The 25,862-nt window shown below is 43.8% G+C and overlaps 1 protein-coding gene across 8 annotated transcripts in view; it reads left to right on the top strand.

Annotated features, from left to right (window-relative positions):
* UTRN (utrophin) overlaps positions 1-25,862 on the top strand; it is a 701,048-nt gene that overhangs the window by 474,052 nt on the left and 201,134 nt on the right. For all 8 annotated transcript variants that reach the window (XM_066595903.1, XM_066595904.1, XM_066595902.1 and 5 more), the window contains one exon: positions 14,638-14,767. In XM_066595903.1, the coding sequence (XP_066452000.1) occupies positions 14,638-14,767 (130 nt within the window). The remainder of the gene's footprint in view (positions 1-14,637; positions 14,768-25,862) is intronic.

Below are 25,862 nucleotides of genomic sequence, written 5' to 3'. Positions count from 1 at the left end.
CCCGTTCGGCGCGAGACAAACCCGATGCAGGGATAAAAAAAAAAAACGGGTAGTACTTACCCGAATCCCCGCGCTCCGGTGACTTCTTACTTACCTTGTGAAGATGGCCGCCGGGATCTTCACCCTCGGTGGACCGCAGGTCTTCTGTGCAGTCCATTGCCGATTCCAGCCTCCTGATTGGCTGGAATCGGCACACGTGACAGGGCGGAGCTACGAGGAGCCGCTCTCTGGCACGAGCGGCCCCATTCAGAAAGGAGAAGACCGGACTTCTGTAAAAAAGATTCGCGTGACCGAAGTGGCACACACGTGTTTAAATTCACACTTGGTGTGCCGTAACACGATGGCAAAATTCGCACATAAAGTGCGGTCCCATCGCTAATCCCTGCTGCGGCTGTGACGGCTGCAGCATGGGATTCCTTGCATGTGAAATCCGTGGATGCTGTCACATCTAGGAGTTTCACCTTGTTGTCATAGGGAGAAGATCGCACTCCTCTGCCACAGCTGTGGCAGGAGATTCCTTCATTCCTGCAGGGAGTCCCTTCATCACTGAACACTGTGACAGTGCCGTCACAGTGTTCAGGGATGAGGGGACTCTCCACGGAGATGAAGGAATCCCCTACCACAGCTGTGGCAGAGGAGTGCGATCTTCTCCCTATGACAACAAGGTGAAACTCCTAGATGTGACAGTATCCACGGATTTCACATGCAAGGAATCCCATGCTGCAGCCGTCACAGCCGCAGCAGGGATTAGCGATGGGACCGCACTGTATGTGCGAATTTTGCCATCGTGTTACGTCACACCAAGTGTGAATTTAAACACGTGTGTGCCACTTCGGTCACGCGAATCTTTTTTACAGAAGCTTTGCCTTTTTTTTCACGCACCTAAAGGGGATAGTGATCTTCTCCCATTGAAGACAATGGTCTGCCGACACCACTGAACTGTTTTTCAGGGAAGAGCTTTACATATAAGCCCTTCCCTGAAAAAGAAAAATTTTAGTGTAAAAAAAATAAAAAAATTAAAAAAATATATACTTACCTCTCCGCTGCTGCTGTGTCCCACGTGGGGATGAAGAGCACATCTGCCGCATGCAGAGAGCTGCCTGCTCACTGAGCCAATCAGGAGGCAGGTCTGACTCACACCCCCTTCACACCCACTGCAGGCCGGCCGCGCGGAACTCCGGCTGCCGGGAGCAGGTGAGTATATATATATTTTTTATTTTAACACTTTTCTGGATGAATTGCAGGGAAGGGCTTATATATTTAAGCCCTTCCTGACAATTCATCCCGTGCACGCCGGCAGCCCATTGCTTTCAATGGAGTCGGCTGTATTGCCGGCTCCATTGAATTCAATAGGCAAACATCGTTCTTCTCTGCCACAGCTGTTACAGCTGTGGCAGAGAAGAATGATTTGTCTTCTATATGTTCTCAATGGGGTCGGCGCTGCTGCCGCCGGCCCCATTGAGCGCATATAGAGAAGAGAACAGGAATCGCAGATCGCAGATAGGTGCGATCTGCGATTTCTGTTCTATAATTTATCGGACGAGCGCATAAAAAGCGCTCATGTGTCCGATACCATTGCAAAGCAATGGTTTTATAAAATCGCCGGACGCATGCGCATGCGCAAATCACACGAAAAAACGCCCGTCTGACTAAGGCCTAAGAGCAGTGACTGTGATAGTCCCATGACTCTGTTACAAATGTTCTGATGGTTAGTGAATATGAACCCCATGCTCTATCTTTGTGCGTTCCTCAAAACTATCGGCCATTTTCCTTCTCAATAGGACAGGAAAACACACTGCACAGCGTGTGATGTGCACGCGAGTGTGATGCAAGGTTTCCTATTGAAAGCAATGAGAAACACCTGACGCATCTGAAAGCTGCCTCGGAGGATTGCAACCTCACAGAAGTGATGGGAGGTGTTTTTGACAGAAAAACGCCTTCCATCCTTGGGAACATTGCATGTTCACGAGCGCAATATCAGGGCGAGTTTCATGGCCTGTTATCTCGCTTGACCATGTGTAGATAGCTGTAGGTGAATTTGTTGTAATGAGAAAATGACAATGTTCTGTAGAAATGTTTAAACTTAAAGGGGCTTGATAACTTTTAGTAAATAAGGCCAATAAAATGGAGGTAATGTGTGTCAAGACAAGTGCCAGTTTGATTAGGGAATTACCACTGGGGTTTGTGGGGGTCATATGTGTGTGTTTGCACTACCTGCTTAACCATTTCGGAACATTATTTGGATGCTTCTTCAAAAAAGGGAGCTTCCCTTGTAACAAAATATGTAACCTTGATTGATGACCACAGGTAGCAGTTGTAGAGGTATTATATTTGTAGGATATATCCATAGAGATTTCTATATACATCCATGGAAAATATATATTCACTTCCTGCAGCTTGTAGTTCCCAATATAAGAATTTGTGGTCTATTCTAAAAAGTTATGTCAGGAAAATTTCTGCATACAGCACCAATCAGGCCCACCCAGTGCCCCGCTGCCGGCGGTAAAGAAGAAACACCACACACGGAGGTCTGGTATAGTTTCCTCAAACCGGGAAATAACTGTGCACTTTATTACAGATTACATGGGGCTTTATACCCCTTATCACGTCATTAGAATTGTGTCTTATTGGCTCAAATCCACCGCATAACCATATATGTGATGTCCGCAGTTCCTCCTGAGGCAGTGTTAGTCATATACGTAGTTAAACAGTCGTTATCTTGATACAGCACTTCTGGGAAAACAGCCAAGCACGCGGCCTTCGTATCCGGTTCTGTATCATCTCTGAATTTCTGGACACATCTCTCTTAGCCTTACAAAGCATTGGCATATCTGATATGATTTTTAAGCCTACATATTAAGTTTTTCTCATTTTAGCATTGCATAGAACTTGCATACAGGTATAAAAGCATAAAAAACATATGGCAATATATACATATACCCTCACAGTTAGACTAAATGGTATCTAACACGTTTAAGAGGTGATATTATAATGTATCGTTGATGGGAAGTTATAATCTTTTATGCAATATTATTGTAAAGATATACAAAATATTAGGAAGAAGCTCATTGCTTGCAGCAGGTTTCAGAGAATTTGCTGTCCAGAAGGGTGATTAGACGCCATCTTCAGAGTGGTGATTCTCACCTCTGATTGCATTTTTAATTAGCTGTAATATGTAGACTGATGAGTCTACCACAGAAGATGGAAGATCATTTTTTCCACTGCCATGTATTGTTATAAATGATTGCACTTAAATATTCTCTCCTATTCATTTCCAAACAAGATAGATGTATATTGGAGCCACGAGGAAAGCTTAGTGGAAGTCATTTAGGAAAGACATTTAGGAAATTTTACAGTATTTCTCCAGTTAAATAACTTTTGAGGAGCAGCCATTGTATGAAAGGGTTCTTCAAATCCTGTGTCTTAGCTTACATCTTTTATTTTTTTACCTTCTTCTTCAACAAAAAAATAGATGAATCCTTTGTGGATCCACTAGCATGTCATTGACGCAATCTAGCATAGCAATTACATTATTCCTGTAGATCTATGGTATCTCCTATCATGGCTAATATCATCAATATAGAACAAAGATGTACTACGTTGCACCACCTGACAATAGTAATGAGGATCTACCAATTGTCCTGACATGTGTTTTAGTAAATACTTTGTATTCTTCATGAACTATCAACGTTGAGGCATCTTTTCCAAGAACTGTGGGTCAGGGTGTTCCTCTCGGATTCCTTTTTAAATGTGTGTAGTGTATTCATACGCTTCCAGAAGGAGTCATGGAGAAACGACACAACTCAATCCAAAGAAAATATCCTTCAGTACTGTTATTTCATGATGAATACGGTTATTTCCTTGGCCTTTTTATTACCAAGGGTTGTTGATTAGAGGTGAGTGAGCGTACTCTGTAAGGACAGATACTCGATACTCGAGTATCGTCCGTACCGAGTACCTGCCTGCTCGCCCACAAAGATTTCAAATAGGGGCATGAACTTGCGATCGTTTGATCACTTATGCAGTATAATGCAGTACTATAGTATTGCATTATACTATATTACAGGCTGCCTATTAAGGACATACCACAGGAACATTTTAATTAGCAAACAATCATGGGAGCCTTGGGAGCCTTCAGAAGTTCCCAGGCTGCCACGACACCTGGACGGCAATCCCACAAGGCCGTCGAAGACATTTAAATGCTACTGTCAGAATTAACAGGGGTATTTAAAGAATCAATCTCCGATGTCTGCTATTGCAGGCTGGTATCAGCTGTCAAAGACAGCTGGTACATGCTGTGTATGGAGTGGGCTTGGCACCCGAGCCTGCTGAACATACAACACATGCTGTGGACATATATATACATTCTAAGGCCTCGGCCACACGGGCGTTTTTTCCCGCGATTTGCAGATCGCATGACGGATGTGCATCTGCAAATCGCGTGACCGGGGCCGAAAAATCGCCCGAAAAATCTGCTCCTTCATTAAAAACGGGCCGGAGCAGTGCAGCGCTGTCCAGCGCATTGAATTCAATGGAGCCGGCAATACAGCCGGCTCCATTGAAAGCAATGGGATGCGGGCGATCTCACGATGAATTTTCGGGAAGGGCTTAAAAATATAAGCCCTTCCCTGAAATTCATCCAGAAATGTGTAAAAAAGTTAAAAAAAAACATATACTCACCTTCTCCCAGCAGACGGAGTTCAGCCGCGGCCGGCTGGCAGTTCTCCTGAACTGCTGTGAGTAGTATTCAGCAGCCGGGGATTTAAAATCCCCGCCTGCTGAATGAGCTACCTCTGATTGGTCACAGCCTCACCAATCAGAGCAGCTCTCACTCACCCATTCATGTCATTCAGCTGAGAGCTGCCCCTGATTGGTCCCTGCACTGAGCCAATCAGAGGCTGCACTCACTCACCCATTCATGAATTCATGAATGGGTGAGTGAGAGCTGCCTCTGATTGGTGAGGGCTGTGACCAATCAGAGGCAGCTCATTCAGCAGGCGGGGATTTTAAATCCCTGGCTGCTGAATACTACTCACAGCAGTTCAGGAGAACTGCCGGCCGGTCGCGGCTGAACTCCGTCTGCCGGGACAAGGTGAGTATATTTTTTTTTAACTTTTTACACATTTCTGGATGAATTTCAGGAAAGGGCTTATATTTTTAAGCCCTTCCCGAAAATTCATTGTGCGATCGCCGGCAGCCCATTGCTTTCAATGGAGCCGGCTGTATTGCCGGCTCCATTGAATTCAATGGGCAAACATCGTTCTTCTCTGCCACAGCTGTTACAGCTGTGGCAGAGGAGAATGATTTGTCTAGTATATGTTCTCAATGGGGTCGGCGCTGCTGCCGCCGGCCCCATTGAGCACATATAGAGAAGAGAACAGGAATCGCAGATAGGTGCGATCTGCAATTTCTGTTCTATAATTTATCGGACGAGCGCATAAAAAGCGCTCATATGTCTGATACCATTGCAAAGCAATGGTTTTATAAAATCGCACATCGCACACGCATGCACAGATCGCACGGAAAATTGCCCATGTGACCGAGGCCTAACTGTGCGGTGTATGTGTAATTATAATGTTTATAGTCATACGAGTGTTGGTATAGGTCGTCTATAGTTGATTGGCTAGGGACTGCAGCTTGGGATCCCTACTGATAAGTTGTTCATTGGGCCCACTCTCAGTATGAAAAGCACTGGTGACCTATCCTGCCAATGACTCATCAATAGCAAAAGTCTCAGGCCATCCCTTTAATTCCTATTTCCTCACTGAAATTAGCTGAGATTGTCTATTCATGGGAGATAACTGTGGGCAGAACAATCAGTTGGCTGTCGGCTATCTAACTTGCATGTTTGGTAGTTGTCCTGACAAACTAAGATGGATCTTTATTCTACTAGCATGATCTAATATAATCCCCCTTGTTGACAATAGTATGTGCTTGAACATGTTGGGGAATGTGTTTTATAGTTATCCTTTAAATTGTTAGAATGTGTAGATCTGTTTAATGACTTATGATAAGGTTTTCAGATCACCGGTACAGATATACATCTTCTCTGGTAGATCTCAATTTGAACGGAAATATTAAAGGGGTTGTCCCGCGAAAGCAAGTGGGGGTATACACTTCTGTATGGCCATATTAATGCACTTTGTAATATACATCGTGCATTAATTATGAGCCATACAGAAGTTATTCACTTACCTGCTCCATTGCTAGCGTCCCCGTCTCCATGGTGCCGTCTAATCTCCCGATTAGACGCGCTTGCGCAATCCGGTCTTCTCCCTTCTGAATGGGGCCGCTCGTGCTGGAGAGCTGCTCCTCGTAGCTCCGCCCCGTCACGTGTGCCGATTCCAGCCAATCAGGAGGCTGGAATCGGCAATGGAACGCACAGAGCCCACGGTGCACAATGGGAGAAGAACTGCGGTCCACCATGGGTGAAGATCCCGGCGGCCATCTTCGCAAGGTAAGTAAGAAGTCACCGGAGCGCGGGGATTCGGGTAAGTACTATCCGGTTTTTTTTTTAAACCCCTGCATCGGGTTTGTCTCGCGCCGAACGGGGGGGCTATTGAAAAAAAACAAAACCCGTTTCGGCGCGGGACAACCCCTTTAAGAAAAAAACAACTGGTGGCTCGGCGCAACGCTCTAGGAGTAATCAATTCTTACAACGATTAGGTACAGACTTCTACTTTATTTAGTAATATAAGCAACCAGCATTGGAAAAAGTTTTTCGGGGTGAAACCCATTCATCAGTTCATACAATTGAGGACCTAAAGAGCATGAGGTGCCAACTGCCTGGGGAAAATACCGGCAAAGGGTGCAGCGGTCCAGGCAGGAAAGTATGTCATGTTTTAAGAATTGATTGTTATAGGGCCTCTAGTTGTTTTCCTTTAATCTCCCTGTTCACCCATGCACACTTGAGTCAAGCAATATCTGGTTAGACTCACCTCCCTAATATCTTATACACTCTTAACTCAACGGCCCTTGCCTCTTCTTGGGACCTCATGGGTTTTGCTCTGCCATTTTTTCTATTCTTCATCTAGATCTCAATTTTGAAGGATTGTTGTCCCTATAACTATTTTTCGGAACTAAAATGATTTTAATGGGTTTGTCTCTATCTGCATGTGAAAAGAAGTATGGAACAATACATGGATTGTGGAGGAATGTGGTGTAAATGGGATAGGTTAAATTTAAATGTGCAGCACTTTGTCGACTTTAAATTACTTCCTAAATAATCCAGCAGCAGGAAATGATCTATGTTTAGAAGGGTATTGTCTGTCATATTTATTCAAAATTATTCAATCCTTCTCTACAAATAAGCACTTTACTATTCTTTTCCTTCTATCGCTTACCACTGGGAATGCATGGAGTGCAAATGAGTCATATAAACAGTGACATTAGATTGGCACCGAGGCTGCTAGCTTTTGAAAAGTTGCCATGGCGAATAGTGAAAACTCTTATCTCTTTCTGTTATCAGGAATGAACTGCATCAGCAAGATAAATGGTTCTTTTCATAATATATATGATAAGGCACAGTGCGGAGTGTTAGAAGGCGATCAATGCAGAACGCCGCTCTACTTCTGTAAAGTTGAAAATTCATCTTGAAAGTGAAGAGTCAGACATTAGCGACTTTCTATTGTGCTGTTGTCATTCAAGTTGGGAGCTGCTTCTTTACAGTAAAATTTAAAGTGAACCCTTAATTTGGAGATGTCTAAGAAAATATATTTGGGATTTGAACTATGTGCAATTCTCTTATAAGTTACCATCAGCAAAATAGGCGGTAGAGGATTTGTCTCATAAAAACTACCTCTGCCCATATGCCCTATTAGGGCATATAAACGTCATTGACCTTGGCCTGTCTATAGAGTACATTAGATGGGGAATCATTTATTTGAATGTCTAGACATTATGGGATATGTACAGGGGTAGACAAAAATATGGAAACACCGTACGAAATGCATGCCTTAAAATAGGTCTCTATATATCTTATTGAAATATGATTTGTAATCCCATGTAATTTAAGTGGAAGTAATAATGTCCTGAGAATATCTAAAGGACGTGTACATGTGTTTCATCGATTACAGCAAGGCATTGATTGTATTGAGCATGACAAGCTTTGGAAGTGTCTGAAGTAAATGGGCATCCCAGAAGATATTGAACAGCTTATAAGGTCACTTTTCAACAACCAAGAAGCAACAGTCAGGACAGCTTATCTGAACACGGATTGGTTCGGAATCGAGATAGGCGACGGCAAGGCTGCATTCTATCACCAGTCCTTTTCAATCTGTACGCAGAAATAATGATGGGGCGATGCAATCTGGGCGAATCAGAAATTGAACTCAAAATCGGTGGCAGAAATGTCAACAACCTCTGATATGCAGATGACACCACCCTGCTTGAGGAAAGTAAAAGGGACCTGGAATACCTTATCCAACTAGTTCAAAAGGAAAGCGAACGTATGGGACTGTACCTCAACAGCAGGAAAACGAAAGTCATGACTGCGGTAGGCAACGGTACAGGGAACATAAAAATTAACAACGAAGAAGTCGAGTCGGTCCCAGATTTCATCTTCCTTGGATCCAAAATCGATTGCGATGGGCAATCTGCACCCGAGATCAAGAGATGGATTACACTTGGTAGGATTGCAATGCAAGGAATGGAAAAGATCTGGAAAAACAAAGACATTAGCATTGCAACAAAAACCAGACTGGTCAATGCAATCGTTTTTCCCATAACCACGTATGGTTGCCAAAGTTGAACACTCAGGAAAACAGACAGAAGGAAATTGATGCGTGCTGGAAGAGAATGCTACGGATAGCTTGGACTGCCATGACATCGAACCAAGTAGTGTTAGATCACGCAAAACCGAAAATATCACTAGATGGCAAAATCATCAAACAGCGGCTCTCTTTTTTTGGCCACGTGATGTGCGCTAACTCACTGGAAGCAGTACTGATGCTTGGCAAAGTCAGTGGAAAGAGAAGATGAGGATGACAAAGAACAAGATGGCTGGATACAATAAAGGCCGAACTGAAAGATGCAGTGAAAGACAGAAATGCGTGGAGAACATTGATCCAGAGAGTGACCGAAGGTCGGATGCGACTGAACGGATAATCGTCAATATGACACAGATGCTGTCGGGCAGAATTCACGTCTGCCTGAGCAACAAGGTTCCATTAGCCAGGGGTTTGAGCCACCCTGATGCTGTTACCAGCTGGCTCCCAAAATCACCTAGAGCAGGGAAAGAGGTAAAATAAGCACAAATTTGGCGGAAAAGCTCTCTGCAAAGCAGAGATTAAAAAGACAGCTCAGTAGTAATGGTTAAAATCCCATGCATTTAATATGGTGTTTCCATATTTCTCCAGGCGCAACTTCCTCCAGCTGATTACAGACTTCCATTCTATCTATATTCACACCTCTGGCGTAGATCTGGTACAGAATCCCAGATAAAATAACAGTGTGGAAAATTATTTTGTCCAGTGAAATGCATTGCAGAATGACGGATACCCGTCAGACCCCATTATTAGTCATTGTGGTCTGTTTTGCACCTATGACAGAGATCACAGCAGATCACAGATGTGAACAGGGCCTTCAAAACCTATTTAATTTGTAATATGGCAACTGTACTAAATTTGCATATTCTGCATTTGTCAATAATGCCTTCAATCTATGTAGTAGAGGTACCGTAACAGGTTTACATTGTGACACTATGAGCAGAAGAGCAGTGTTGTCCACAGGGATCCTTTTAGGAACGAAGTCCCTTCACTTATATAAGAAGAAATATTGATCTGACACTTTCTGGCTTTGGTATAGTAAAGATAGATTAGTACTGCGTAGAAATACCAGGGTAATGGGGTTAAGAGCCGAGGAAAAGTCACTTATAACTGTGGAAGATGGAAAAGAACCATGGGAAATAGAATGCAAGTCTCTAGGAGATCAAGAAACGGACATTAATATTCTTTTGTGATATAATTTTATACATTTTCTGTATACTGTGGCATCACTTTGTCTGTTATCTTTATATAGCAAAGTCTGTACCCTTCATTGTTTACTTTACTGAGTGGATTATCTCTGCATTGTAACATCACTTTGTTTACTTTCTGTGTGCTGTGACATCACTGAGTGCATTATCTTGTTAATGTGACATCACTAAATGCATTATCTTGTCCCTGTGACATCACTGTGTGTATTACCCTATAACTGGGATATCACTGTGTGTATTACCCTGTTACTGTGACATCACTGTGTGCGTTATCCTGTTACTGCGACATCACTATGTGCATTCATGAGATTCAATTATGTAATTTCCATCCTTGTCTGTTGTAGTTCTTTAGTGTACGCATTGGGTGCATATTACTGTAAAATGTTGTGACTGTGGTTCTGTTAAGGTTGCTGCCTGCATCCTTATACTCCCAACCTATCATTTACTTCTTGGCATATTTGGAAAAAGAAATTACATACTGTCACATTATTATAAGGTGTGCCAAGAGGGAATTTACATAAGGCGAATATTATGCACTAGATCACATTCCGTGTCACTGTCTCTCGCTCCACATCTATCAGATTTTACCTCTCAATTTCTCTTGCAAGGTTATGAGAAAATTGGGAAAAATCAGAAGCAATATGTAAAGTTATTTCAATCATGCTGCTTAGAATATGTGATATGATTCAGAATTGGGTTTTATTTATTTATTTTTTTTAGCTTTTTTTTTACATTTCCTGGAAATCCTTTAGTTAAACCAACAAATAATATTAGATGACTTATCCTTAGCAAGTCATCAGTCAGTTAGAGTTTATTCGCAAGATCACCACAATCAGTAGATGGGCCTTAGAAAGGTGCTAAGCTGCAGTTTCAAACACAACTGCATAGACTAGAGCGCTGTTGTGTAGCATACTACAGTGAAGAGGTTTCTCGTTCTGCTGATGGTTGAGAGTCAACCCCCTCCAATCATATGTTTATAGACTGTCATAAAAATGAAAAGAATACACACATACTGTTAACTTAATGAGATGTAATGGAGTTGGAAGTTTTATACTCCTCTTCTTTTTGGTTTAACCCTTTCCAATGCACTGTCTGATGTCTAAAGACATTCTGATTTGAAGGCTGTACAGCTCCGATATCGGAAGACATCCAGCAGGGTATTCTTACTGTAGATTACTGGCCGCTCTGTTGTCGGGGGCCTCTTCGGCATGTCACATACCACAGTACTGGCTCTAGCCGGCAGATGGTGCCATTGTATAATGGCAGAAAGAGCAAGCCCCCTAGGAAACCCAGAATCCAAAATTGGATTGCAAAGGGTTAATTCCTGGTTTGGCCTAAACCATAATGCAACAAAAATGCGAACGTGAACAAGGCCCTAGACTCTCTAGAACTGTCATAACAGTGGGTGTGGATCCACCATGCCACAAACTGATTTGGCTCTGTGCTATTGTGATTTGCTCTTTGCTGTTACCCCAGATGTACTAGTTTTGTGGCAGCTGACACAAACTGGTCAGGGCAACTGTATTATGGTACTAAAGGAGCAGGCAGAGAAGTGGTTGTCATGCAGAGTGAGGTCAGGACAGATGGAATTCTTGTATGACTTCATGACAAGTCAAGGGTCGGGGCACGCCGCAGACAGATATAGCACAGTCCAGAAACTAACCTATGTCAGGAATGGAGAAGATGGGAAAACTGAGTAGAACAGTCATGGCCAAAACTTGGAGTCAGTCAGAGTCAAAAACACCTTTGCATATTAGACTACTTGCTCAGGCATTTTCTAGTATGTGTGTGTGTGTTTGGGAGGTAGGGCAGGGGGGTGGGGGGTGGCTTGTCTGGATTGGCCAGAAATGGAAAAGCTGAAGCAATGTTTGCTGAAGAGAACGTGGGAAAACCACAATTCTGGACACGCCCAATGGCAGGAGGTAGGGGACATCATAGACCGCAACTAGCCCCCATAACAAGAATCAATTCTCAAAAAAAATGAAGAGTAATATCAGTGAGCTCCAATGAAACATTAATCCCTGTTATCCCAGTTAACATGGTAAGCATAGTAACTTAGTATGTTAGGCCGATAACAGACTAGTTTAGCCCATTTCCCCCCAAATGTTGATCCAGAGAAAGGCAAAAAAAATCCCAATGAGGTAGAAGCCAGTTTTCCCCATGTAAGGGGAAAAAAATTCCTTCCTGACTCCAATCTGGCAATTGGAATAATCCCTGGATCAACAATGGTCTCTCACAAAAATGAATGGCTCCTACTACTGTGCCCATGAGGGTTGTCACTCTGCATATGGGATGTGAAGGGGCTCCTGAAATAGCTTTTACAACGCACACCAACTATATAAAATAGAAAGTCACTTTTTTCTGGTGATTTAAAGAAAACCTTCCATTGAATAAAGTATATCATTGAATTAAGAAGAGGGACCTAACTGTTTTACGCTCTCGTACCCTGATGTGCTTTACAAATCACTATACAATCTTGTGGGTAAATCTCTTTAACTGCAGATATGCAGAGTTTTCATAACTTCATTTATGATTCCTCATTGTTCTGAGAATGGTAGATTAGTTGGCCAGTACATGCCCGGGGTAGTGATTGACAGGTCAATTTCATCCAGCTCCATAATGATGACTTGTAAGGAACAGTAGACTAATATAGTATTATTAAGCATGCTGTGCCCCGTGTAGCCTGAATAACTTTAGACATTAACTGAACCCTTATTATGACCCATTAAATAACTCACTTGCAATATTCACTTGCATCCATCTCTGCTAAAGTCTACCATTTAATCTAATTGGCTAAAGGACCATACATTGCAGCTCTTAGGCTAATCCTAAATGAAAGTTTACTAGACTTTAGGAATAGCCAATGACTATAGAACATGACTAAGAAATCAGTTATATTTGGATAATTGTCATCAAATATAAACTAGCTGCTATGGAAATTTGCTTGCAACCATGCGTTCATTTTAATTATAGTCTGAATGCATTTCTAATGGTGGAATAACATTATTATTCTGATGATTATTACGCCATAGGGAAATGAAATGGAAAACAATATCTGTATTACTGCCTGTTCCATATTCAACTGTATTCGTTATTGTGCTTACCGTAGTAACCTTTATATAATACCGTATTGCTCAATGGGGATCTTCTAACTGCACAACTATTTGGTCATTCGAACATGATACAGTGGGATCCATTTCTCAGAACCTGCAAAAATGTGAATTGGAAGATCTGGGTTCTAGTGCAAGAGCTATTGTTATAGGGCTCCCAAGCTGTGCTGCTAAACTCAAGGGGTAAAGGGTAACCCTTTTAGTTGCACCTCTGGGAAACTCATCTGTATTAGGGCGTAAACACATGGGCGTGATTTTGTCCCGTTTTGGCAGCTGTGAAAATCGCGTCCGCAAAGTGAGCCGAAACAAAACCATTTATTTCAATTATTTTGTTTTCACTAGAGGTATTCTCGCATGTTAATACTCTGTATGACAAAAGATAGGACTTCCCCTATCTTTCTTGCATGTAGATTTTCTATCTTCCCGCTTTTTCTTTTTTTCTCGAACTCACATGCAATAGTGCAGAGTTTGAATAGGTAAAAAAAACCTGGTTATGCGCTAACATGCTCTGTATCAGTGGACGTATTGGCGAATGCACCCATCTGTTTAGGCCCTAGGGTGGTTCCATACCTGCGTTAGAGTCAGTCCAGGGTTTCTGTCTCTCTGCTCAGTTTTTGGAGATTGTAAAACTGAAATGAATTGATCCGTTTTTTTTCCCCATCGACTTTATTGGGTTTTCAAAAAAAATTGAAGGCTTTCAGTTTGCTTTCAGTCTGCTTCAGTTCTGTTTTGCTTGTCTGTTTGACTGCAATAAAGATGCAGCATGCTCTATTTTCCTGCACCAAAGGCTGCCATAGAAGTGAATGATGGTGTGCAAATGCGCGTACAATACGTTAGCAGATGCGTAATATGTTGCATATTTTCACTGGCTAAAGAACACATCTGGAACTTCTTAGACTAATTAGCCATTTAAATCAATGAGTCTTCGTTTGCCGCGTGCAAATAAGCATATCTTGTGGATGCAAAAACTATAGTAAAATACGCCGATGTGCACGTAAAAGAAATGCTACACTCATGCACATGCAAATACACATATGCTTGTATGAATCTGGCCTAATGCAGTGTGATTTATTGTATTGATGGATTGGATATATTACTAAACAGCCATTCATTTTTGAGTACTGCAAACAGTTGGTGTGCATTTCGGAATGTATGAAATCGCTCATCCTGGAGTAGTAAAAATAACCTGATCTCTTCCGTATGTGAAGAAACCAAATGATTTAGATCAACGAGCCACGGCATTATGCGTTATTATTATTATGGGGGGTACGGGCGTAAATGATGACACCATTTTACTTTCTAACAGCAAATATACTTTATTTTAGTGACTAATAAATTGTCCACTCTCCCATTTTAGAAATGTTTTTCCCATTTTCTTTCGTTTATTATTCTCTAAGCTTTTATGTTTTTTAGCTTCCAGGAAAACAAAATGCAGCCATTAGTTTTCATGCTGTGTTACAACGTCTTTAAAAGGAAATTGCTTGCATTTGTTTGGGAGTGTTTTTCTTAAATCTCATTGACTCTGCTCATGATATAATATTGTTTCCTTTCTAGGCACTGAAACGTGAACTGAAGGATAAAGAACAGACTGTGCTGAATACCGTAGAGCAAGCACGCGTTTTCATTTCTGAGCAGCCTATCGAGGGGCCTGAAGAACCTAGGAGGAACTTACTTCCTAAAACTGGTTAGTCTTTTTTCCTCCCGTTGCTATCCAGAAACTGTCAGCAAGTATGATGATGTCAACAAATCTTGCTGTTGCCTTACTTGTATTCTAATTTTGTTTTCCTTTTTTTGTGTATAGCCTAAGCTATACTTCCTAGCAAAACAGTAGCGAAAGTCCATTGACATAAATATGCCGAGTGGATTATCACATAAATAGGTCTGGGTGTTAAAGGGTTTATCTCACAACTAAATACTAATTTATTGTGTTTAGTCCTGTAAAACATAACATTTTTTCAGTTTGAAAATCAATGTTCCTGTGCCTAGATATTGCTGTTACATAGTTGCTGATCTGAGCTTACTGTATGCTGGTAAGAGAGAGCAGAGACACAGCCTGCTCTGCATAGTCTCAAGACAGGAAGTAAAGGCAAGATGAAGTAAGCAAGTTCAGCTAGAGTGAAGAACCATTGGAGGATGTGTCCATGAGCAAACAAAGGTAATCAGAGAGTGGAGATGGGATGTCTAGGAAAGAAAGAAGTCAAGGCTGGTGCATTTTCAAAAAGTGATAGTATTTACAAAGAATAATAATTTCAGATATAGAACACACTGAGCCACCAATATGATCTTGGGAATACTCATTTAGCTGCTTGTTGTGGTCAACAAGGTAGTTATTTATTCTATCAGACAATTTTATCTGTGATGCACTAAGTTGCACCAGTTTCCATAGAAGTTATTCCAAAGTTTGCCAGCTCTTCTCATAGGCTATTAGGGCTCACCTTAGGCTGGTGATTCTTAAGACTGTAAGTCAGATGAAACCTGGAATCTGAGGCCAAGACTGCATATGGTTTTGGTATTGCAGATTTCAGAATTTGTTGCATCTTGGATACAAGGCTTTACAGCCATGTAGTAGTAAAAGAGTTATGCAGGTTACCAAAAACAATGCCATCCATAGGCTGGGTTGGGTACTCCACTTTTCCACAGTCTAGTGGATGAAGTTTAACTACAATACCAGACACAGCCCATGGATCAGAGTGGTAATGATTCTGAAATAGCACTTTTTTCTTATCCCTTTGATGTATGGTAATTTATTTTCTATTTGCGGTGTTTCATAACTACAATATGTTTCAGCTGTCATGATACAAATACAGAAGTAATGACTCTTGTATACAGGAATAATATGTGGGAAATGGAATGGCAGGTGTGTAACTAGGTAAAGGCAAAAACTAACTTCTCTTTTTATTCCTGATCTGACCAATGTACCAATGGATTATGGCAGTCACAGAAAAGTCATTCCTTGAGACTTGCAATTCGTTTTACCGTTTTTCTCTAATACAGCTGTGATTTAGGTATTTGCTGAGAATAATTTATTTTTAGTTTAAGAAGAACGAGACTTTTTTATTGCTTGATTTCTGCTTCCCTGAGTAAAACTCACCAGGGAAATCTTGCATTGTAACTGTGCAGATCTATACAGGACACTATTTTAATTCATTCTGCTTGCTAATACGGTATACTACAGCTGTAGTCTTACCAGAAAATAGTCTCTACGACAGGGTGCTATCACTGCCAGGTATAGAGGTCGTCCTTTGTGACCTCTGTATCCGAGTCTCTGAGCTGGTATTTCTTTCAGAGTTACTTGAGATTGGCTATCAAATCATGTCCAGCTTGTAGTGGCTGCATTTAGACTTTTAAAGCCCATCAATGCTTGAAGCTGGTGCTAAGCTAATGCAAGGTGACTTTTTAGGATTTGCAATTGGAGATGCTTGTGATTTTTTGCAAGTCTGTAAGTCTTGATAATAGGAAATAGGATTAGTTAGTTCAACTGTTCTTCTTGCAGTTTTTCATGTATTACTCATTACATTAGTGTGGCTGCGTTTTAGTTTTTTTTATTACAACTCTTAAAAAGGTTTTGTCATAAAAAAAAAAAATCAATACTTACCTATTCCTCCCCAGGGAGACTCCTTACCGCATCTTCTCCTTGCTAATCAGTCCCCCAGGTCACATCACCGCAAGCCGGACAGTTCCTCTTCTTCTTGTTATGATGCATCCATTCTTCGTATTCTTCTTCCTGACGGGCAATGTACGCTATGTCACTAGTGATATAATGTTCATAGCCTAGGAAGGATTCTGACCTATTGCCGAGACTGCCCGCATGTGCAGTCTCTGCTATAGCTCGGCACTCTCTGCTAGACTATGAACACTATATCACTAGTGATATAGCGTACATTGCCTGTTAGGAAGAAGAATACGAAGAATGGACGCATCATAACAAGAAGAAGAGGATCTGGCCGGCTTGCGGTGAGGCCGGATTCACACAAGTGTATGTATTTTTTGAGCATGCATGATCATGCTTTTTTACGTGTACATCGGCGTATTTTACTGTACTTTTTCTATGCACAAGGCATGTGCATTTGCGAACGGCAAAAAAAATATGCACTGATTGAAATGGCAAATTAGCCTAATGAGTTCCAGTTGTGTTTATTTTCATGCACAAACATGCAGTGTTTTACGCATCTCCTAGTGCAGTGGTGGCGAACCTATGGCACGGCTGTTCGCCACTCACCACGTTAGTGAATACCGGCAAGGGCCGCGGCTCCCCTGCCACCATTCACTAAGCAGCGCTGCTAGCTGCGCTGATCCCGGCGCACACTGTGACGTTAGTGTGCAGCCGAGATCCTCCTCCCCTTACATCTCCTACTTTGTTCCGTGAGAGCAGGGGGAGGAGCCGCCTGGCAGGCGTATTAACTTTTTCCACACCACTTCTGCCCTATTCAGCAATTTCAGCAACCTGATTTGTTGTTTGGTGAATCAGTCAACTCAAACAACCAATCAGGTTGCTGGAATTGCCGAATAGGGCAGAAGGGGTGAGGAAAAAGTTAATATGCGCGCAGGGCAGAGGAGCGGCGCTTCTACGAGGAGGAGGGAGTAAGTATGTGGGTCTCGGAGGGCCGCTGTCGGGTGTCACTGTGCTACTGGGGGGCTGCTGTGGGGTGTCACTGAGCTACTAGGGGGCTGCTGTAGAGTGTCACTATGCTACTGGGGGGCCGCTGTTGGGTGTCACTTTGCTACTGAGGGTCCGCTGTGGGATGGCATTGTGATACTGGGGGGCCGCTGCGCGGGGGGGGGGGTGTTACTATGCTACCAGGGGCCACTGCGGGGGGGTCACTGTGCTACTGGGGGGCCGCTGCAGGGGGTCACTGTCATTAAGGGATTAATCAACTTTATTCTTATTCAAATACAGACCCCTAAAGTTAATCAGAACTTAAACCAGACTGGTAAAGCTAATCAGACCCCTAAAAAAGAATCGAACCCTAGGCCAGACTAAAAAGAAGAATACGTATCTGTTGCCTCTGAGTCTTCCCCACTAGTCGCTGACAGCCAGCCCACCATTGCCGCTCTCCTCCTAACTATGATAGCAGTTCTGCAAGATCTGGACAGCTGCTGTCCTTGGTCCTAATTCGTACCACAGCACGCCATTTGAGGACCGCTGCCCTAGTTTTCATTAGATAGATCTTTGTTTTTATGACTGATATTTACTTTGGAAATAAAACTTCTTCAAGTAAACCCATACAGAAATGTATTTGAGTTTTGTAATCTAGAAGAAACCACACTTTTAAATCAAGGCTTCCAGGGAATGGAATCGCTATGTAAATGTTTGAAATAATTTCATTTCAATTTTTGCTACTTTTGCAGCCCGGCTCACTCGGCTGTCTCAGCCGCTGGGATGTGAATTGTTCCATATGTAGTTTGGGACAGTGAGAAATGACTTTCACAGATAATCAATAATGTAGTATAAATAAGCTTCAATAAGTTAAACCTCGGGAAAACAAATTGGCTTGGAGCTGCCAAGTTATGGACAGCAATTCATATAGCAGAGTTACCTGCACTGCGAATGGGGACATTATGGTAGAAGGAAAATAGGTTTTTTTTCTTAAACACCATTTCAAGTCGAAACCAAATGTTAGTGAACTGGAAATATCACTTACAAAAGAGATATTCCTTCCTGTAATGCTTTCTAAAGACCTGTGAATGTAACATTCTACATGATTGGAATAGAAATGCTCCAGGTATATAACCTTGGTTTAAGATGAAAAAAAAAAGAAAAGAATATTCCATTATCCTTGCAATGTTTATAGATATATTCGCCGTGGCAGCTAACTGCGGTACAATGCTCCCATTGATCTTAATAGGGCTTCTCAAAGCTGCGCTCGACATCAAGATTTTCTAACAATGATGGGGTGCATTAAAAAGCACTGTCAAATGCTGTGACATGCGTTCAAAAATGCTGCTCAAAATTGCGGTAAAATGCATGGTTCTAATCGGCATTTAACTGAACGCATGTGTGAGAGTGGCCTAAGGGAACGTAAGGTCAAGTCCCCTAGTGGGACTAAAAAAAATGTGAAAAAAGTTTTATATTTATTATATATCAAAATACTGACGACCACCTGTCCATGAGTGACTGTGTGAGTTACATGATCACATGATGGTGACATCATGAAAGGTTCACAAACATAAAATATGGAGAGCCGGACAGCAGGTGTGTGCTTACATGACCTGTGATTATGTCGCCGTCATGTGATCAGTCACCTGTGTGGGAGGAGTCCAGGGTCACATTACCAGGGGGTGATCAGTGTGTGCAGGACTCTGCTGTGCTGCTTGTGATCCCTGTTGTATGGCATGAAAAATGTATGTAGCAAAGCTGTATGTGATGTACATGTAGCAGAGCTGTGTGTGTGATGTGCATATAGCAGAACTGTGTGTGTGACGTACATGTAGCAAAGTGGTGTGTGTGTAATGTGCATATAGCAGAGCTGTATGTGATGTACATGTAGCAGAGCTGTGTGTGTGAGACATGCATGTAGCAGAGCTGTATGTGATGTCCATGTAGCAGAGTTGTGTGTGTATGTGATGTATATATAGTAGAGCTGCGTGTGTGACATGCATGTAGCAGAGATGTACGTATGTGACATGCATGTAGCAGAGCTGTGTGTGTGTGACATGCATGTAACAGAGCTGTTTGTGTATGACATGCATGTAGCAGAGCTGTGTGTGTGCAATGTGCATGTATTACCCAAACTAATAGTGATTTCCTAATTTCCAGCTGACTCTTGACTCCCTGTCGTAATATGGAGGCTGCATTATAAAGTCTGTTCTTGTAATCAGGGAAGAATATATTGATGATATCACACTTAGGGCTCCTGCACATCCAAAATTTGCTTGTGCCGCACACAGAGAATAGAACTAAGTGATTTCAATGGGTTCATTTACATGTGTGTATTTTCCTGCGCATTTCAGTCGTGCCAGAAGAAACATAGCATGTTCTACTTTACTGCGCATTTGCGCACCAAAGGTCTCTATTGAAGTCAATGAGGGGAGGGGAGGCGAAAATGCATGTGCAATACGCTAGAAGATGCGTGAAACACTGTGCAATTCTTCTGGAAAAAGAACACATTTGACTAATTAGCTTCTTTGTTTGCCACGCGCAAATGAACATGTCTTATGGGCTCCAAAAGTACAGTAAAATATACAGATGTGTGCAAAAAAAAAAAAGTATTGTTCATTCCGTAAAAACACTACGATCATGTGAAGCCAGCCTTAGGGTGCATTAACACGAACGTATATCGGCTCGGTTTTCACGCCGAGCCGATATACGTTGTCCTCATGTGCAGGGGGGCAGGCTGGAAGAGCCCAGGAGCAGGAACTGAGCTCCCGCCCCCTCTCTGCCTCCTCCCCACCCCCTCTCCGCCCCTCTGCACTATTTGCAATGAGAGGAGGCGAGACGGGGGCGGGGCTAAGTGGCGTGTATTAGTCCCGCCTCTCCCCATTGCAAATAGTGCAGAGGGGCGGAGAGGAGGCAGAGAGGGGGCGGGAGCTCTGTTCCTGCTCCTGGGCTCTTCCAGCCTCCCCCCCTGCACACGAGGACGACGTATATCGGCTCGGCGTGAAAACCGAGCCGATATACGTTCGTGTGAATGCACACTTAAACAATGACTGGAAGTATGTGAAACTATGCCGAAGTGGAGAAACAAGTTGTTTCCCTCCACCAAGTGCACACAGGAAAGTCAGCAGGCTTTCATTACTTTCAATTGGTCTTCATTGGATCTTTTTCTACTGCAAATAAAAGCTTCATTATTACAGTAATGTATTATTGCTGAGTGGATAATGGACTCTTTACTACCACAATCTGTTATCAGCTGGGGCTTGTAATGACTTTACTTAAGGGTAAGATGCAGGAAAACAACGCTGATTTGGAGTTCTAAGCTGCAACTACCTTTGTTTATTATGAATAAATAATGAAGCATACGCTCATTAGTTTCCATTATGGTTTACCTAGTCACATCTGAATTAACTTCTTGCTTTTTGTTTCTTTGCCAGCTGTTTAATAATTGGTTAATTAAACCAACAGAGATCTATAGTATACTGTATTTTAATCTTAACCCCTTAGTGACAAACAATACGCCTTTTTACTGACCACACTAATAGGTTTTAAACCTGCACATACATCTTATTAAAGGAGATGTCTCGAGGAAGCAGTTAAATTTTTTTTTTGCCCAGTCCCCCCCATTAAACATACATTACTAAGCCCCCCTGTAAATGACATTTCTAGCTGGTTTGTACTTACCGTTCCAGCGTTTCAGCAACTTATAAAAGTTTCCTCAAGATGGCCGCCGGCTCTTTCCCCGTCGCTCGCTGCAGCCCGACGTGCGCGCTCCCGAGACGCCGCCAGCTGTGTCTCCATGGCAACCGGACGCATCGCAGCCGCCGACCAGACGCCCCGCAGCCGCCGACCAGACGCCCACCGCCAGGCAGCAGGTAACCGGCGCTAGCCCCCGGCTCCCCAGCGCTAGACCCTCAGCCCAGGTGAAGGCCCCGGAGCCCAGCGCTAGGTTCCGGAGCCCAGCGCTAGTTCCCCCGGCCTAGCGACAGCCCCCCCATCGCAGCGACAGCCCCCCCGGCCTAGCGCTAGTTCCCCCATCACAGCGGCAGCCCCCCCGGCCTAGCGACAGCCCCCCCATCGCAGCGGCAGCCCCCCCCCCGGCCTAGCGACAGCCCCCCCATCGCAGCGACAGCCCCCCCGGCCTAGCGCTAGTTCCCCCATCACAGCGGCAGCCCCCCCCCCGGCGCAGCGACAGCCCCCCCCCGGCGCAGCCCGGCGCAGCGGCAGCCCCCCCATCGCAGCGACAGCCCCCCCGGCCTAGCGTTAGTTCCCCCATCACAGCGGCAGCCCCCCCGGCGCAGCGACAGCCCCCCCCCCGGCGCAGCGCTAGTTCCCCCGGCGCAGCGGCAGCCCCCCCCCCGACCCATCACTTACCTGGGACGCTTCTCGGGGCTGCTGGGCTGGGCTGGGCTTCTCCGCTGGGCAGCTCCAGTTTCTGCACCTTCCTCTAACAGAGGAAGGTGCAGAATGGCCGCTGCAGCGCGCTCCCGAGCAGTGACAGCTCGTCTGCGCATGCGCAGAAGAGCTGTAGCGGGGAGCACACTGAAGCGGCTCGTGCTGAATGGAGAAGACCGGACTGCGCAAGCGCGTCTAAAAAAGCAAGCTGCCAGCGAATTTAGACGGAACCATGGAGACGAGGACGCTAGCAACGGAGCAGGTAAGTGGAATAACTTCTGTATGGCTCATATTTAATGCACAATGTACATTACAAAGTGCATTAATATGGCCATACGGAAGTGTATAACCCCACTTGGTTTCGCGAGACCACCCCTTTAAGGCGATGGCTTAGCCTACTTCTGATAGCCAGGCTCCTGCTCTAACTGCTAGGAGGGGAGAAACCTCAGATCCTGGCGGTTTACCCCTTATGTGTTACAATCAATAGCAACTGCAGCATGTAAGTAGATGATGGGGAGGAAGATCCTGTCACCTATTGCCCTCGTCCAATACAATCGCACAGTACCAATGGGTTCCCGTTGCAGTTGAGGGCCTGACAAAGGTCTCCATATCTGCCATGTAATTCAGCTTATTAGGTCCTGCCTCCAGCAAAGTCTAAAGGCCCATTTAGATACAACAATTATCGCTCAAAAGCCAATCTAGAAATTAGCGCTGAGCCTTATCAGTGCTGCATGCTGATTTTCTCAGCGGGCGACACTGATAATATTCTTTCAGCTGGTATCCCGCTGGAGCTGTATACAGAAGACAGCGCTCCAGCTGTCTTCTGCATACCCCGCTTGGAGCGCTCAGCTGTATACCAGCTGAGCGCTTTAAGAACACAGCTGCTGTATACAGAAGATAGCGCTCCAGCTTGCTTCTGTATGCCCCGCTCGGAGCTCTCAGGTGTATACCAGCTCAGCTCTCCAGCGCTCCAGCTGTCTTCAGCATACCCTGCTCGGAGCTCTCAGCTGGATACCAGCTGAGCGCTCTGAGAACACAGCAGTTGTATACAGAAGACAGCGCTCCTGCTGTCTTCTGTATACAGCGGGAGCCTTCAGTTACACACTAATAAGCTCTTAAGTAGCTAATTAGCTACTTACGACCTTATGCAAAGTAAACGCTCAAAACTGTCACTCAAACTGCTGTTAGAGCGAATTTTGAGTGATCATCCTACCGTGTAAATGCACACAACGGTTATCGCTCAAAAGATGGCTTTTAAGCGAATTTTGAGCGATAATCGTTGTGTCTAAATGGGTCTTGGGGTGGACACCCACTGGGGTTTTATTCTATCTTGCGCTGCGAGAGCAAGTGAAAACACTCGCCTCGCAGTGCGAGAAAAACGCTGGAACATCACCAGTGTTTTCAATGGGGCCAGCGGCAGCAGCGCTAGCCTCATTGAAAGCGTAGGGAGAATTCCACGGACTTCTGCCACATCCTAAATATGGGACAGATTGTTTTTAGAGACAGTGGCTAACATTTTCTATTTTTTCATCTAAATAGACTGCAAATCTGTTACATTTCTTAATAAATGTTTATTGCATGAGTACGCTGAACTCAATAATAACACAGTATGCAGTAAGCTCCTCTGCTCCCCTAGTGGCTGCTTCTGGCAATAAGGGAGATGGAATAATACCTTGGCAGTGATTTTAAAGGACACAGTCATTGCCTTGAGCCTCATAAATCAGGCCACTCTCACATATGCATTCAAAAAACGCTGCTCAAATCGCAGCAATTTTACTACAATTTTTGAGCTGCATTTTTGAACGCATAGTACAGCGTTTGACAGCGCTTTTTAACGCACCCCATCATTGTGATGTGTGATGAGGTGTGTTAAAAAGCGCTAAAGCGCACACAAAATAATACAGACAGTGCTCGAAAATCGTGACATTCAAGCGCAGGTATGCGAGACCCCATTGAAATCAATAGGATTGTTGTGCTGCGATTAGCGCAACGCTCGGGACGCCGCGTTAATCAAAGTAAAAAGCGGCATGTGTGAGAGCGGCCTTAAAATATGGGGCTCAGGGGGCTCGAGGAGGTATCTTTAATACTCACTGGGCGCTCCGTTCCAGCTCTTTGTCTCTGCAAAGTCAGCACCCTCCAGCAGCTAGACTTACTGCACTCACATCTCTTATTGATCCCTATTGGAGGTGCACACACACGAGGCAATCTTCTGCTATCCAAGAACTTCTCAGGGTCACACTGCTAGAACGGAGTGCCCAGTGAGTATGATAGATATATCTCTGAACTTGCCATTCCCTCTCCTTTGAACCCCATAACTTAGTGTATGTGGCTCAAAGGTGGTGACTGTGTCACTTTAAATCTACAAGCATAGAAGGGATTTGGAGCTCTGTGTCAGAAAAAAAGTAGAGGTTTACTTTAACCCTTTCCAATCCACTGTCTGATGTCTAAAGACATTCTGATTGAAGGCTGTACAGCTCTGATGTCAGAAGACACCTGGCAGAGTATTTTTACTGTATATTACTGGCCGCTCTGTTGTCGGGAGCCTCTCCAGCATGTCACATACAGCAGTACTGGCTCTAGCCAGCAGACGGCGCCATTGTATAATGGCAGAAAGAGAAAGCCCCCTAGGAAACCCTGAATCCAAAATTGGATTGCAAAGGGTTAAATCATATGCTGACATTCGAACACCATATTACAGTTTGTACATAAAATCTAAAGTTGTATACGGTTTTTTTGTTTTATTTACACTGGCTTTGACTTGATATTTACTAGTGGAATCTAAAGGAGCTCTAAATAGCTAAGCTGAGCTCCTTCAATGCAATGATCTGATCTGTAGTGGCAGAGGCAAGTTTTTTCCCCATCATATTACTTATAGTAACTGATACACGTCACATTTTACAAAAACAGACACTGAACAAGCAGGGAAAGTTGGAAAAACTTCAAACTGTTTCACCCTTGTCTGTAGGGTGTCAGCGCTGATTGGACAGTGCCAGAGTTCAGGGACTGGGATATGCACCGATGAAGGGGAATGACAACACACAGCTCTGTAAGTTTATTTAAACATTTTCAGGAGAAAAAACAGAGGAACAGCACAATGCAGACTTCTAAGCAAACTGACTTTTCAAAAGCGTTGACCAGTCCTTTTTTTTTTTTAAACTGACACAACAAACAGCCGAAGGTTTGTCTGTGTTGTGCCACGTCTGTCGCATCCAGTAGAGAGCCCATGTCTGATTGTCTTTAAATGAAACTCTAAAATGTAAATATTAAGTAATGATATCATTACATGGGATGACCATAGGCCAAACAATCACTCAAAAGAGCGAATTTAAATTTTAACCTTCAGTGTAAATAAGTCCCCTCGCAGGAACGCCACCTTTCCTCCACCTAGGTGGGTAGCCGCACTTCAATGACCCATATTCAGACCAGAGTAGGTGGTAAAAATCAGGAAGTCCGGTTCATTTTGGCAGCAAATAATAGTTACAAAGTTAACAACTCTTCGCAGTGTTGTTTCATCACTGTGCACACTTACATCAGCAACCGAAATCCTAGCTGTCTGGCTACTAAGGCCGCCTGCAGAGGGCGGAAATTCCGCGGCGGGATTTCCTGCGGAATGTCCGCCCATGGTAGCTGCCATAGGATTGCGTTAGCAAACGCAATCCTAGGCAGACGGCTGCGGTTTGTCCGCGCGAAATCTCACGCAGCAAACAAACCGCGGCAGCAGTAGGCACATGTAAGAGCCAGGGCCGCGGGAGAGGTGAGTGCCCGTACTGCTCTCCGCAGGCGCTCCGGT

Source organism: Eleutherodactylus coqui, chromosome 3, assembly GCF_035609145.1.
Source record: "Eleutherodactylus coqui strain aEleCoq1 chromosome 3, aEleCoq1.hap1, whole genome shotgun sequence".
NCBI lineage: Eukaryota > Metazoa > Chordata > Amphibia > Anura > Eleutherodactylidae > Eleutherodactylus > Eleutherodactylus coqui.
This window is presented reverse-complemented; position numbering and strand designations above follow the sequence as displayed.